Source organism: Octopus bimaculoides, chromosome 1, assembly GCF_046866305.1.
Source record: "Octopus bimaculoides isolate indiv1 chromosome 1, ASM4686630v1, whole genome shotgun sequence".
Lineage (NCBI taxonomy): Eukaryota > Metazoa > Mollusca > Cephalopoda > Octopoda > Octopodidae > Octopus > Octopus bimaculoides.
This window is the reverse complement of record NC_142928.1, coordinates 130410570-130424097: the sequence shown is the minus strand read 5'-3', so window position 1 is coordinate 130424097 and position 13528 is coordinate 130410570. Positions and strand designations below refer to the sequence as shown.

Here is a 13528-nt window from a genome sequence, read left to right as displayed (position 1 = left end):
ACTGCTTTGAACATGTCATACTATAGCAAAATATTTTATTTTAATGATGTGCTAATTCTATTCCATGAACGTATTTTGCTGTTATTGAAATATAAGATATATATATATATTTATAAATGATATAAAAATTTCTATCAAGTCCAGCATACAGCATTTTATCAAATAAATAATTATTGTTGGAAAATAGATGACGGTTTGTTCTTTCAGAGAACATATAACTAAGATAACTAACTGAATCCACATACCTCTGTAATAATAGAATCAGTTTGGAAGCAGTTTACATTTTTGACTTTAATGCAAATGCAAATATTTATGGTTTTAAATAGATTTAACTGGAGAATGTATAAAACACTAGTAGACAATCTACAACTTCACCTGTTAATGTTTGATGTATGTTGTTTGTGAAAGACAGAAAAATGTGCTAGAAGCTGCAGGATCCAAAAGAGCCTTTACTACAATCTTCCTTCCCTTTATTACTAAAAAGACCATTTTGTGTGTGTGTGTGTGTTGGGGTAGTGTGCATGCCCAGTCAGTAGAAAAGCAGAATGATAGTTTTAAGATATTCAAAGTGTCACTGATATATCAAAGGTGAATTCAAATCTTCTCAAAACTTAAAATTTGTATTCAAGCAGAAGAAACCACTAAAATAATAAAATCTTTATATAGAAAATTGCTTTGCAATATATTAGTTACAGAAAAAATAAACACTTAATAATCTAAGGGTACAGTTTTTAAAAATTAAAATGTTTCTTTAAATTTCCTCTGCAAATTTGTTATTTTTGTTCTCTAGTGGTCCAAAAAGTTCATATATGAATAAATTACAGAATATTTACTAGTCTAGTGAACATTCAAAATGTTTCACATTTTGGTAGCATTAAATTTGTTTGCTTTCACACTTACTCTACAAGACGAAACTTTTGTTTAGGCATATATATTGATCTGCTCAGGTTTATATAAAATTAAATTTGTGATCAAATACTTTATAGAAATAGAAATTACCTTAAAGAAAGAAAATAGAAGAAAAAAAAAAAATCATTGTATTTCATCTGTATTATTGGGTTTACTTTTTCATGAGTGAGAAAGATATTGATTTCTTGAAACTAAGAGAAAAAAAACCCCTCCAACATCTATGCTGATATGGGATAAAAAAGTTTAGAATAAATGCCAGTGGATGAGAAACATGAGAATGAATTCAATTTTGACGAAGGGTGAGCGAATGGGCTTTTTTTTCCTTTCACAAGCAGACATGTTATAAATATACACAGCCAAGTATTCTGGAAACATCTGAAGCTTAAAATGCTCTTCCAGAAAAAAAAAGTAGAATTTAGACAGAGGCAAATGTGAATTATACAGCAACCTTAACTGGGTGCCATTTCTTTCTGCTTACTTTTTTTTTTTCACATATTTAATAAAAAAAAAAGGAAGGAAAACAGAAGTTATTCTTTGGTTATTTCATACATCATCTTAAACTTGGAAAATAAATGGAAATGAATATGAGAATGATGGTGAAAAGTGCAATATTCCAAGCAGAGAAATCATGAGAGAGAAAAGGAAGGTAGCAAAACTAGAACAAAACAAAGGATAAATAAGTTTAGATCAATAATTTCACCTTTCATAAATAGAAAATATGTTCTGATTAGAAATTTATGTATTCCAGAATAAAGGAAGTAAAAAAGATAACTTAGTAGCAGTAGTTATAGTAAGAGGGGATTAAAATCTGAAATAAATAAATTGTAAAAAAAAACAAAGTTGAAGTTGTCTAAATATTTTTTTTAAAAATGAAGCCTAATAAATAAATACTGTACAAATTAAATGTGATTACGTACACATCTACGTGCTGCGCAGCCATTCATCAACAAGTGTATCTTCCTGCCATTTAGTGAAGCTTCTCAAACACCACACCCACACGATTTCAATACACTGGTGGTGCTGGTAAAAGGACTGGCCCTAGAAGTGAGAAACAACTAAGTGTCATCTTCAATGACAGGTAACACCAAGGCCCTTTTATTCTTTGCTCTTTCATTCCTTCTTGTCATTTGTTTGTTGGTTGTTTTCCTTTTTTTTTTTCTTTAATTGCTCTTACTTTTTCATTAATAGGGAAAAAATATAAATAAATAAAAAAAAAACAAAATAAAGCCAATAAAGGCCTCCATTAGTGCTACCAGAGATGGGGTTCATGCTGTGGCATTCGCACCACACCGACACCACCACCAAGACGACGGTAATTCATGCTTCCACACAGTCGCCAACAGTTCTGTTCAGGGTCATAAAGTTCAATGGTTTTTAAATATGTTGTGCCGTCAAACCCTCCAATAGCCATTAACTGACCATTCACAACTGCCAAGCCCACCTGGAAAAAGAAAAAAAGATAACTACAATAAAAACAAGTTAAATTTCTACTGTTTTTCTATTTTTACTAACATCCAATTTTTTCATGGGAGGATATTTGCATATGTGAGCGAATGGGCTTTTTTTTCCTTTCACAAGCAGACATGTTATAAATATACACAGCCAAATATTCTGGAAACATCTGAAGCTTAAAATGCTCTTCCAGAAAAAAAAAGTAGAATTTAGACAGAGGCAAATGTGAATTATATAGCAACCTTAACTGGGTGTCATTTCTTTCTGAACCTTGGTGAACCTCTACCCGGAATTCTTCACTGTACTCATTGCCAACCTTCACCTTACTGACGGCGTCCCTGTACATGGCTCACACAGCTCTCACTAACCATTCATCTATCTCTAGTTTCCTCATTGACCACCAGATAAGGGATCGGGGGATCCTGTCAAAGGCTTTCTCCATGTCAACGAAAGCCAGGTACAGAGGTTTATCCTTGGCTAGGTATTTCTCCTGCAGCTGTCTTACCAGAAATATAGCATCAGTGGTGCTTTTTCCTGGCATGAACCCAAACTGCATCTCATCTAAACTGACTCTCTCCCTAATTAGTTGGGCTATGACCCTCTCTGTGACCTTCATTACCTGATCTAACAACTTGATACCTCTGTAATTATTTGTGTCTAAAGCGTCACCTTTACCTTTGTAGCAGTTGACTATGGTGCTGCTACACTAGTCATTGGGTATGAGTCCTTCGTGTATCACCTGGTTAACTACACGGGTGACTAGGCTGTAGCTGACATTGCCAGATATTTTGAGTATCTCTGCAGTGATTCCTAATGGTCCGGGGGCTTCCCTGTCTTCATACTCTTGATTGCTTTATCTACCAAGGTATTGTCAATTAGGATAGCTGGTCCCTCTGTTGGGTCGACATTCAGCAGACTCTCTTTCTCCCATTCATTCTCTTTATTGAGCAACCTTTCATAGTGGCGTCTCCAAACTTCTCTTTGCAGCCTCGTTTAGTGCAAGGGAACCATCATCCATGCGGACACATTTCTCTCCTACGACATCACGATTCTCTCTCACACACTGTCTTGCAACACGAAATACTTCAAGTCTTTGGTCCTCGTGGCGCAGAACATTGGCAAATTTTTTCTTATCTGCTTCCCCTCTGGCTAAATAAACCTGTCTCCTAGCTTCCATTCTGGCAGTCTGATACAATTCTCTGCTACCTCCGTTCTTCCAGTCCTTCCAAGCCTGTTTCTTTTATCTGATAGCCCTGTCAACAACATTGTTCCACCACCACGTTACTTTGGGTCAAGAGGGGACTTTGCGCCATCCACAGATCTGGTCAGTAGCTCTCAGCAGGTTGTCCCACAGAAACCTCCAGTTGTCTTCCACAATATGTGATGCTATATCTCCTTCTATTTCGTTGAAGGCTTCAAGTAATACGTCTCTAAATCTCTGTCCAGTTGCAGGATCTTTAAGCTTCCAGACCCTTCTCCTCCAAGCTGGTCTACTTCTGGGTATCCATTTAGCCCTGATCCTGAAGTCACTAACTACTAATCTATGTTGAGGGGTACATAAATAGAATTGATAACTGAGAACACAAAAATGAGAAAGAAGACACAAAAAAGAAAGCAGATTTATGGTGAAGTCCTAAATTGTGAGACTCCATCCACAAATTGAAAAGATGCATTCAGAAATGACAAAGAATCATAGCTAAAAAGAAAAATTATGTTCTGAGTAAACTTTTCTAGACCAGAATTATTGCCTTTTGGAAGCTGAAAGTCATTAAGAACAAAACTTCTAAGAGATATCAGTGTAGCAATTGTCTCTGTTAAGTTATATGTATAACTTAATGTTTTAAGGAAACAGAGGACACCATATAAGTTACGGCTTCAAAGATGTAAAGTCTGAAAGATGGAGTCATGAGGCTAAGAAGAATTAATTGATGCAGTCTTGAAAGATAACTGGATGTAATCAGGATAAATTTACCAAGAACCATGTTCAAGGAATAGAAGTTTGGTTAAATAGAATACAAGGTAAATGTATGACAGAGAAGAGACAATTGGGTATAGATTGATGGATTTAAATTAAATACATAATTTGAATTTAAGACAAAATCATATTTAAAATATAAATATACTGTGTTTCAATAAAATCAAAAATAGAAAACTGACAACACTTACACCACTGCGTCGTGAGGTCATAGCTACAACTGGTTGCCATGTGTTTGTTTGAGGGTTATACCGTTCTGTACTACTTAACTCTGTTGTATCATCTCGACCACCAACAGCATATATCATGTTGTTATATACAGCAACACCGAGATGTTTTCGTCTGGTTCCCATTGGCGACACTGGATTCCAGCGATTAGTTCTTGGATCATAGCGTTCAACTAGATTGTTTGAAGAGGGGAAAAAAATTAGGAAAATTGCTAAAATCATTTTTCTAATGAATAAACTTATCACTGCTGCTGTTACATAATCATATATATCGTTTCTTGTATCTTACTATAACTCTTCTATCAAGTCAAATTTAGTTATTCCAATTGGGTGACACGTAAAAGCACCCACTACACTCTCTGAGTGGTTGGCGTTAGGAAGGGCATCCAGCTGTAGAAACACTGCCAAATCAGATTGGAGCCTGGTGTAGCCATCTGGTTTCACCAGTCCTCAGTCAAATCGTCCAACCCATGCTAGCATGGAAAGCGGACGTTAAACGACGACGACGAATTCAGAGTTGTATTATTCAAAACCAGCTTCTAATAAACATCAATGTAAAGTGTAAATAATCTAAGGTGGCAGTTAAATTAGGTTTTAATTCATTAAAAAGTTCCACTAACATCTATTGGCAGAGCTGTAGAGATAATAGTTTAAAAGACAATTTGCAGCAGTATTAGCAGGTAGTAATTAGAGAACCTCTCCAAGTTTTGAAAACCATTTCTGTTATTATAATGTAGCATTATTTACATAAAATTATTATCTGCTTCCCACATAAATATATAGTTATGTACATATATTAGAATATCAGAAAATTTCAGTATTTTTAAGTCTAATCATTTAAAACAAAATACTCAAGTAGATCTGTATCTTTCAACAGGTCTGTTAACCTTTATTGAGTGGGAATCAAGCATACTCTGTTCTGTGCATGTTCACTTGAGACATGGGAACTAAGTTAACTCATTTTTGATAGTGGGGCACTTTCCAGAAATCTCAACATTTCATATGACATAGTACACATGTTTCATTTAACAAATTAATTCAGTATCTGTATGTTAATATGCAAAAATTTAATCAGTGTTTTGAAGGTTAATACAAGTAAGACGATGTGGCACAAAGTTTATAGACAGTTCATTAGTTTGTAATGCTTAATCAGGTTTTAGTGTAACTGTTTCATTAGATGTGCAAGTGAAAGAGATTTTCAAGAATATCAATATTTCCAATTGGAGCATGCTTGTCATATGTAACCTTAGCCTTATCTGGGACATGTCATTATGGATTGGTACAGTATTCTTTTTAACCACCGGGAAAACAAATGTATTTCATAGTTCAACTTCTCTGATTAAAGGGTCATCCTCATGAATTTATCTCCTAAACAGAACCTTTCTGTGCATGTAACATCAGGTTACATTTCTACAGCTATTTATCAAAGAAAAACTAAGAAACGTTCATGAGGTGTTGAGTTTGCTTTTGTACACAATAGTGATTACAGTGAATGTGAAGTGTCCAATAGAACAGATTCTCATGTGACAAAAGGTACTTTTTTTTTATTCTAAAGCTATTGTCATGGTTTTCCAGATGTCAACAGAACCCTAATACTGTCCAAAATAACCAACTCAAACAAGAAATGACTGAACTGATGAAGAAACGTTGCAACAAAAGAACCCAAATAGAAAGTGAAAATAGTTGATAAATATTGATAATTTGACAAAATAGTGTCACATATATTTTAGTATGAGCATACTGCAGAAAATATGAGCATAGCCACACCAGACTATGGAAAAATTCATCATATTTAAACTACCACATAACTGCATACAATGAAATACTCATAATGAAGTGTGATCCTTAACTCAATGAAGGCATAGTACTTATAAATACTGGATCCTGTCAGTTAACTCACTATCTGTGTACCACAAATCTACTTGATTAGGATTGACTGGAACTACACAACAACTATCAGTTAATGTTTACTTCAAACTCCCAGTCACCAAAAAAAAAAAACAAGTGTAATAGGTGTAAAAACAATGTGTAGAAAATAAATATGAAAACAAAAAATTTGCACAAACGAACGGTGGGGGAGGGGGCAACTTCGGAAAATTCACACAATCTGATTCTTCCTTCATAATTTTCAGGGAAATGGATATATATTTATGAAATCTTATAGAAATATCTTCCAAATGGCATAGAAAGAAATTTGCAAGGAAAATTTTTTCTGGTGGGTAGGGAGAAAAGTTTCAAAAAAAACAGAGTTTCGGATCAGGAAGACCACATAAGTTGGAATTTCTCCATTTTGATGGGAATTTTTCTAATTGTTTTTCACCACAGTCTTTGAAATGATGAGAAGCATCTTTTTATGAATAAACAGTTTGGAAAATTTATGATTTTTTTTTTTTTTTACTCTCCTCCTCCCTTAATGATTGATACCAATTGACCACACGCATACTCCAATTGGTGGGATATAAGCATCAATGAAAAAATTATAATTTCAATTTTTTACTCTCCACCTTAATTAAGCGAGGCCATGTGTGTGTAAGAAAAAAACATTTTCTTACAGAAAAGTATGCTATTTAAAATTAATTATCTTTCACATACCTATTTTTAAAAAAATTACTGTGGATAAATGCCAGAAATGACCTCGGCTCTCCATTACTTTAAATAATAAACAGAAACAATCAAGGGCAGGGAGTAGGGTTGAAAAAAACCCATAAATTTTCAAATTTTTTTTTTTATAGCATAAATGTGTTTATGGGGAGAAAAATATTGAAAAATATCAATACATGAAAGAAACGAGGAGGGTTGTCTTGGGATGTGCTAGAAACGACAGCTAAATCTCCCTTAAATCACTCCTTTTCTTCTGAAGATATTTATTTATTTATTTATTTTTCACCGAAAAGGCTCCTCCCATAGTTTTTAAGTGCAAAAAATTGGCTAAAATCAATCTGGAGGTGGGATGGGGGAGGTGTAAAAAAAATTAACTTATGTGATCCAAAACTCCATTTCTTTTTAACTTTTCTCCCTACCCCACTGGAAAAAATTTCCTCACAAATTTCTTTATGATCGTAATCGATGCTGTTTGAAAAATATTTCTATAAAATTTGATTAAAAACTACCCATTTTCATGAAAGTTATGAGGGAAAAAATCAGATTGTGTGAATTTTCCAAAAGTCAGTCCTCTCCCCACCCACCCCATTCGTTTGCGCAAATTTTTGTTTTTATATTCGTTTACTACATATTTTTTTACACCTATTAGAAATTTTGTTTTGGTGACCAGGAGTTAAAGTAAACATTAACCAGACTATCTATTACTACTATCACATAACAAAATTCTCATTCTAACATTCCACTTCCACCACCATCATTTCTACTATTATCAGACAACACAACACAATGTAATGGCTCCAGTCAAATACAAAAGAATGGCTTCTATCTAATATGCTAAGCACTTCCTTTCATAAATAGTCCTGTCTGCATCTGAAATAGAAGCTAGCATTTATATGAAACACAATCCTTACCTGTATTCAGTGGGGAAGTACCATCACTGCCCCCAACTGCATACAGATATCCACCAAGTACAGCTACACCTACTCCAAGCCTTCGGGTACTCATAGATGCCACTTTGGTCCATTTATTTATCTGAGGATCATATCTGAAATTAAAAAAGAAAAAAAAAAACATGTACAGCAGATTGAAGAAGGGACCGTGCCCTTGATCTTCCCAGATTCTCTGATGGATGAAAAATAAAAAAAATTGGTAGATAGGCACAGGAGTGGCTGTGTGGTAAGTAGCTTGCTTACCAACCACATGATTCCGGGTTCATTCCCACTGCGTGGCACCTTGGGCAAGTGTCTTCTACTATAGCCTCGGGCCGACCAAAGCCTTGTCAGTGGATTTGGTAGACAGAAACATATATGTGTGTGTGTGTTTGTGAGTCTGTGTTTGTCCCCCTAGCATTGCTTGACAACCGATGCTGGTGTGTTTATGTCCCTGTAACTTAGCAGTTTGACAAAAGAGACCGATAGAATAAGTACTAGGCTTTAAAAGAATGAGTGCTGGGGTCGATTTGCTTGACTAAAGGCAGTGCTCCAGCATGGCTGCAGTCAAATGACTGAAACAAGTAAAAGAGTAAAGAGTGGCTGTGTGGTTAACAAACTAAACAACTGATTGAAAACTAATATAGCCAAAAGCATAACATACCACTTCTCTTAGCCAGTGTGACTAAGAAAAATTTTTATTCACACTTCATAGTGCAAAGGCTATATTGCTAGTGAGAGTATTCTTCATCTGTTGGGGAGATTCACTATCCAGTATTTTTCCATAAATTTTAGTCTTGTAACACTACTTTCAAGTACATTCTAAGTTTCCCAGGTTAATGATCTAAATTCTTTTGGGTTTTTTTTTTCTTATTCTAGTACAAGTATCATCAACAACTCATATGCAAACATTGAAATTTGTAGAACTCTGAAAACCATCAAACTCAGACAAATGGATGTCAAGAAATATAAACACTGTAATGTATCTTTTTTTTTTTACTGCACTCACTGGTTCCAAATTATAGAGATAGCTTTCTTTTCATTCAGCATTTTAACAGTCTTCATTGTTACTGATATGTTTCTATTCCAAACTACATTATGATTCTAACCTTCCTTAACACTAAATAAAACAGAAAATACTTTAATCTTTTTAAAAAGATTTAAGGAAAAAAACTACTTTCTGAAAATATATCTTTTAGCATTTTCTTATCAGATCATTATAAATACTATTTTATTTTACCTTACATCAGACCTTGTATATTAATCTCGTCACCATAAAACCAGAAGCTTAAAAGCTTAATAATTCTATTTCCAAAATTTCACACTGAAGTAGTTTTTACCTGTCTTGGATGTTGCTGCTGTTACATCCAACAGAGGGCCATCTGACCAACTGACAAACATTAACTTATGACAATCTTCAACTGATCTGTGATCAGTTGAATCGATTATGAATGCACTATCTCTTTATTCTGTCCCTTCTCGTTTGAACTAGCTGGCTGCAGATTCCCTTTACTCAAGCCCACTTGACACACTTGCCATTCCTTGTTTCATTATACCTGGTAAGTCTTATCTTTCAGATCCCAGAATAAACACCTTGTTCACTCATTACTCTCTGCAAATGTCATGGATACTGGTCTCCCATCCTCTTTCTAACGTATAATTACTCTCCAAACATCTATGTTTTATTTCTGGTCTTACTTGGTTAATATTCATATAGCCAAAAGCTTATTGTAGTGTATTATATCTTTTCCTCTCTAGTTACTATACATACTTGTTCCTTCAAATAATCTCTAGAATTTGAAATAAATTCATAATTTATCCTACTGAAATAAATTGTAGAACCCTAAAGGATTTTCTTAGTGCAAGGATTCAAATTCGAAAGATGGGAAAAAGAGCCAAAAATACCTTTCTACAAAATTCAAGCAAGATACACCATCTTGGCCTCCAACTGCATACATGTGTCCATCCAATACAGCTACTCCAACACTTGTTCGACAAGAGCTAGTTGGTGCAACATCACTGCTCCACTGATTTGTTTGAGGATCATATCTTCAAGTATTAAGAAAAAACAACATAATTGGATTTAGAAAAATATATGGAAGGAAAATAACAATTTACGTGTCTTACATTGTAACATTATAACATGGAAATGTGACTGATATCTACATGTGATTTCATATTTATAATCGTTTCAGATAATGACATAGTAACTGAAGTGTTAACAATGTCTGAATACCTGCCATTAAAGGCCATAAAGTAAATTATGTACACTGTCAAGAAGACACAGCGAATCTTCTAGGAAATATATTTTCTGAGACCTTTGCTAAATAAATTTTGACAAAACTGCTGCGAATCTTCCAGAAAATACATTTTCTGAGGCTTTCGCTAAATAAATTTTGACAAGTACAGGCTGTTGCTACTTCTTAAATGGTCAAGCAATTTCAGAAATACTAAACATTTTTTCATCTAAGAAATCAATATTATCTAAGAAATCAAACATAAATTTCTAATCAATTTTTTTTTCAATTCCAGGTCAATTTATGTATCTGCTATGAAAATGAGGTAAGTTTTAATTAAATTTCCATGAATATATAGATGTAGAATATTTTCTAACATGACACCTGAACTCATGTATTTCCACAAAAGCTCCTACTTGCTCTCCAACATACAACAATTACTTCATTCCAAGTTTACTTACATCATAGAGACTACTCAACCTTGACTGCTATCACATGAACAGATTGATACATAATGTCAAAGACTGTCAGTACATTCCTATTACAAAATGAATATGTGATAAACTCTTACCTTTCAATGCTGTTTAAATAAGATTGTCCATCATGGCCTCCTACAGCATAAAGAAGGTCATTTAAGACAGCAACACCTACACCACAGCGTCGTTTACTCATTGGTGCTACCATGCGCCATTCACTTGTCTGAGGGTCATATCTCTCAACGCTAGATATCGCATCACCACTACACCATCCACCAACTGCAATTGAAGATTTTTAAGGATTATATATCAAAACAAGAAAAGTTTTAACAAACTGACTTATTTGTTTAGTTCAAATCAAAAAGGCAGCACAACCACTCTCAAGAGAAATTTCATCTTTCATTTGCAGTATAAAACTATATTTATCAAAAAGACAGAGTAAAAGTTTATTATCTATTAGCCACTGTTTGAGAGTTAAAGATAGCTGAATCAACAAGTTAGAAAATATTTTGTTACTGCTGCTGCAATGTGATACTTGACTCTCAAGAGCTCTCAATATGTACCACAAGCTGTATGCAATTTCGGTATAGAAAAATTAATGATTGTTTGCTTTAGATGCAATACTGATATCGGACCATCTTATAAACATTGGATATAATAAAAATGCTAATAATATGGCTCCATTTTCAATTCTATGTCTACTGTTCCAGTTTGGATTTGGAAATAAATGAATCAGTGTTAACAGTAAACATACCATTTGCCTTAATGAGAAAAAATTTGAAACGGTCACAAGACTGTTAAATAAAGAAAAATATGCTGTGTAAAGGACAAACCATTAAAAATGGAGCAAGGAGAATATTTACCAGCGAACAATACTTCTCCACAACGGATGGGTTTCCGAGGTCTTGTTCGTGGCCCCTGCATGAGGGGTCTTTCTTGAGGCAAGAGGAGGTAGTTTTTAGCTTCATCTAGCAGATCACGACAGGATTCATCACTTTTTATAAGCAGATCAGATCCTACAGTACCAACCAGGAACTTCGGACTCATCAAAGGGAGACGAACATGCTGTAAGACCTATAAATGGATAGACATTTTAGAAATATTTCCTGTTATTCAAAAGCAATTAAAATATCCTTTACATTATAACATACGTTCACTTTGTGAGATTTTATTAAAGTTTTCCTCTTCTGGCAAGGAATTTAGGTATTTAAGTTAATTATGAATTAGATATTTAAATAAATATATCTAACACTCAGTTAAGTATCCTAAGTAAAACTTCATCTGTAGATGTTGGAGTACATTAAGGTTGTACATATTGATCATGTGTTTTCATAGGAGCCATAAACAAATGCAAAAACAGTAATTTTCAATGGTACAACTTCAAAAAGCACACAAGAAATGTTGTTATGTGAAGTTCACAGGTTCAAGTCTTATGACATTGTTTGGCACCAAGACAACTTGAAATGAGCAGGCTTTTGATCAAAAGCATTCCAGTCATGACCATCTTAGTACTATAATATCAAATGTATCCATATTTTTTAAAGATAACAGGATGTGATTTAAGGTAAATTTGGTTGCTATTTCTTGCAGGTTGAAAAGAGCTCTCATTGGCATATTTTACATAATTGCCCCAATAAAAGTTCAACGTTAGAATTCAAAACAAAGTGGCAGAATGGTTTCAGTTTGAATTGACTTGAGATTTGAAACTTCTGGAAAGAACTTGGTCATGAGGACACTACTTCGGACAAGTTGCATAGAGCATGGTTCAATATTAAAAACACTGCTCCAATGAAACACTGTTGGCTTGCTAAGCCTTATATTGTACACATGGCTAAGTTATATTTCTTTGAGTGTATCAGTCTACTATTTCAGTTTTACAGACAGGTAGTTAGAAGTTAGCAATCAAATACTCAGTTTGCCCAGCTGTGGACAATATTAATGAAAATCTCCTTCATTGGACACAAAACTCGGCCTGCGAAGACCTGTTGGGGCAAGCGAAAGCGAAATCGTGATGGCACCTGTGCCCAGTGTCGCCTTCTTGACACTTGTGCCGGTGGCATGTGTAAAGACATTCGAGCGAGATCGTTGTCAGTGCCGCTGGACTGGCTCCTGTGCAGGTGGCACGTAAAAGCACCCACTACACTCTCGGAATGGTTGGCGTGAGGAAGGGCATCCAGCTGTAGAAACTCTGCCAAATCAGATTGGAGCCTGGTGTAGCCATCTGGTTCACCAGTCCTCAGTCAAATTGTCCAACCCATGCTAGCATGGAAAGCGGACGTTAAACGATGATGATGTTGATTCCAATATAATCATACTTGCAGAGAAAAATAAATGTGAAACTTTTATTTAAGAAATGTTGCAAGAATATTTCAAAAAGGAATATTTATTTATATACATTTGTTCATTTACCAAAAATACAATTAATAGATTATTAAAGAATAAAGAATTCTGCATTGTTTGACATACAGTTGGAAGATGCTGCCTTCTCTCTTGGATATTGTAACGGACCCATGCCATGACAGCGTTGTAGACTTGTTCTTCACTTCGTACATTCAGCTCATCACTGGAGATTATATCAACAAGTTGATTCACAGGAAGTAATAAGAATTCCTCACTTTCCATCACCTATAAAAATTTAAACATTATCATTTGAAAATTTAAGTATCTCTGAAACTGCACTATAGTATGCTGGTCTAATTTAATTTAACATTCCATGAAGAAC

At 34.4% G+C, this 13528-nt stretch overlaps 1 protein-coding gene across 2 annotated transcripts in view; it reads right to left on the bottom strand.

The window, feature by feature from the left end:
* Nucleotides 1-282: 282 nt before the first annotated feature.
* Nucleotides 283-13528, bottom strand: part of LOC106878101 (kelch-like protein 20) — a 32862-nt gene continuing 19616 nt past the window's right edge. Inside the window, exons 3-9 of one of the 2 annotated variants that reach the window (XM_089358214.1) lie at nucleotides 13273-13431; nucleotides 11670-11880; nucleotides 10902-11085; nucleotides 9999-10142; nucleotides 8076-8209; nucleotides 4528-4736; nucleotides 283-2350 (exon numbers count right to left, since the gene is read on the bottom strand). In XM_089358214.1, coding sequence (XP_089214340.1) covers nucleotides 2159-2350; nucleotides 4528-4736; nucleotides 8076-8209; nucleotides 9999-10142; nucleotides 10902-11085; nucleotides 11670-11880; nucleotides 13273-13431 — 1233 coding nt within the window. In that variant the 3' untranslated portion in view covers nucleotides 283-2158. The remainder of the gene's footprint in view (nucleotides 2351-4527; nucleotides 4737-8075; nucleotides 8210-9998; nucleotides 10143-10901; nucleotides 11086-11669; nucleotides 11881-13272; nucleotides 13432-13528) is intronic. The other variant, XM_089358213.1, reaches the window with a different exon arrangement.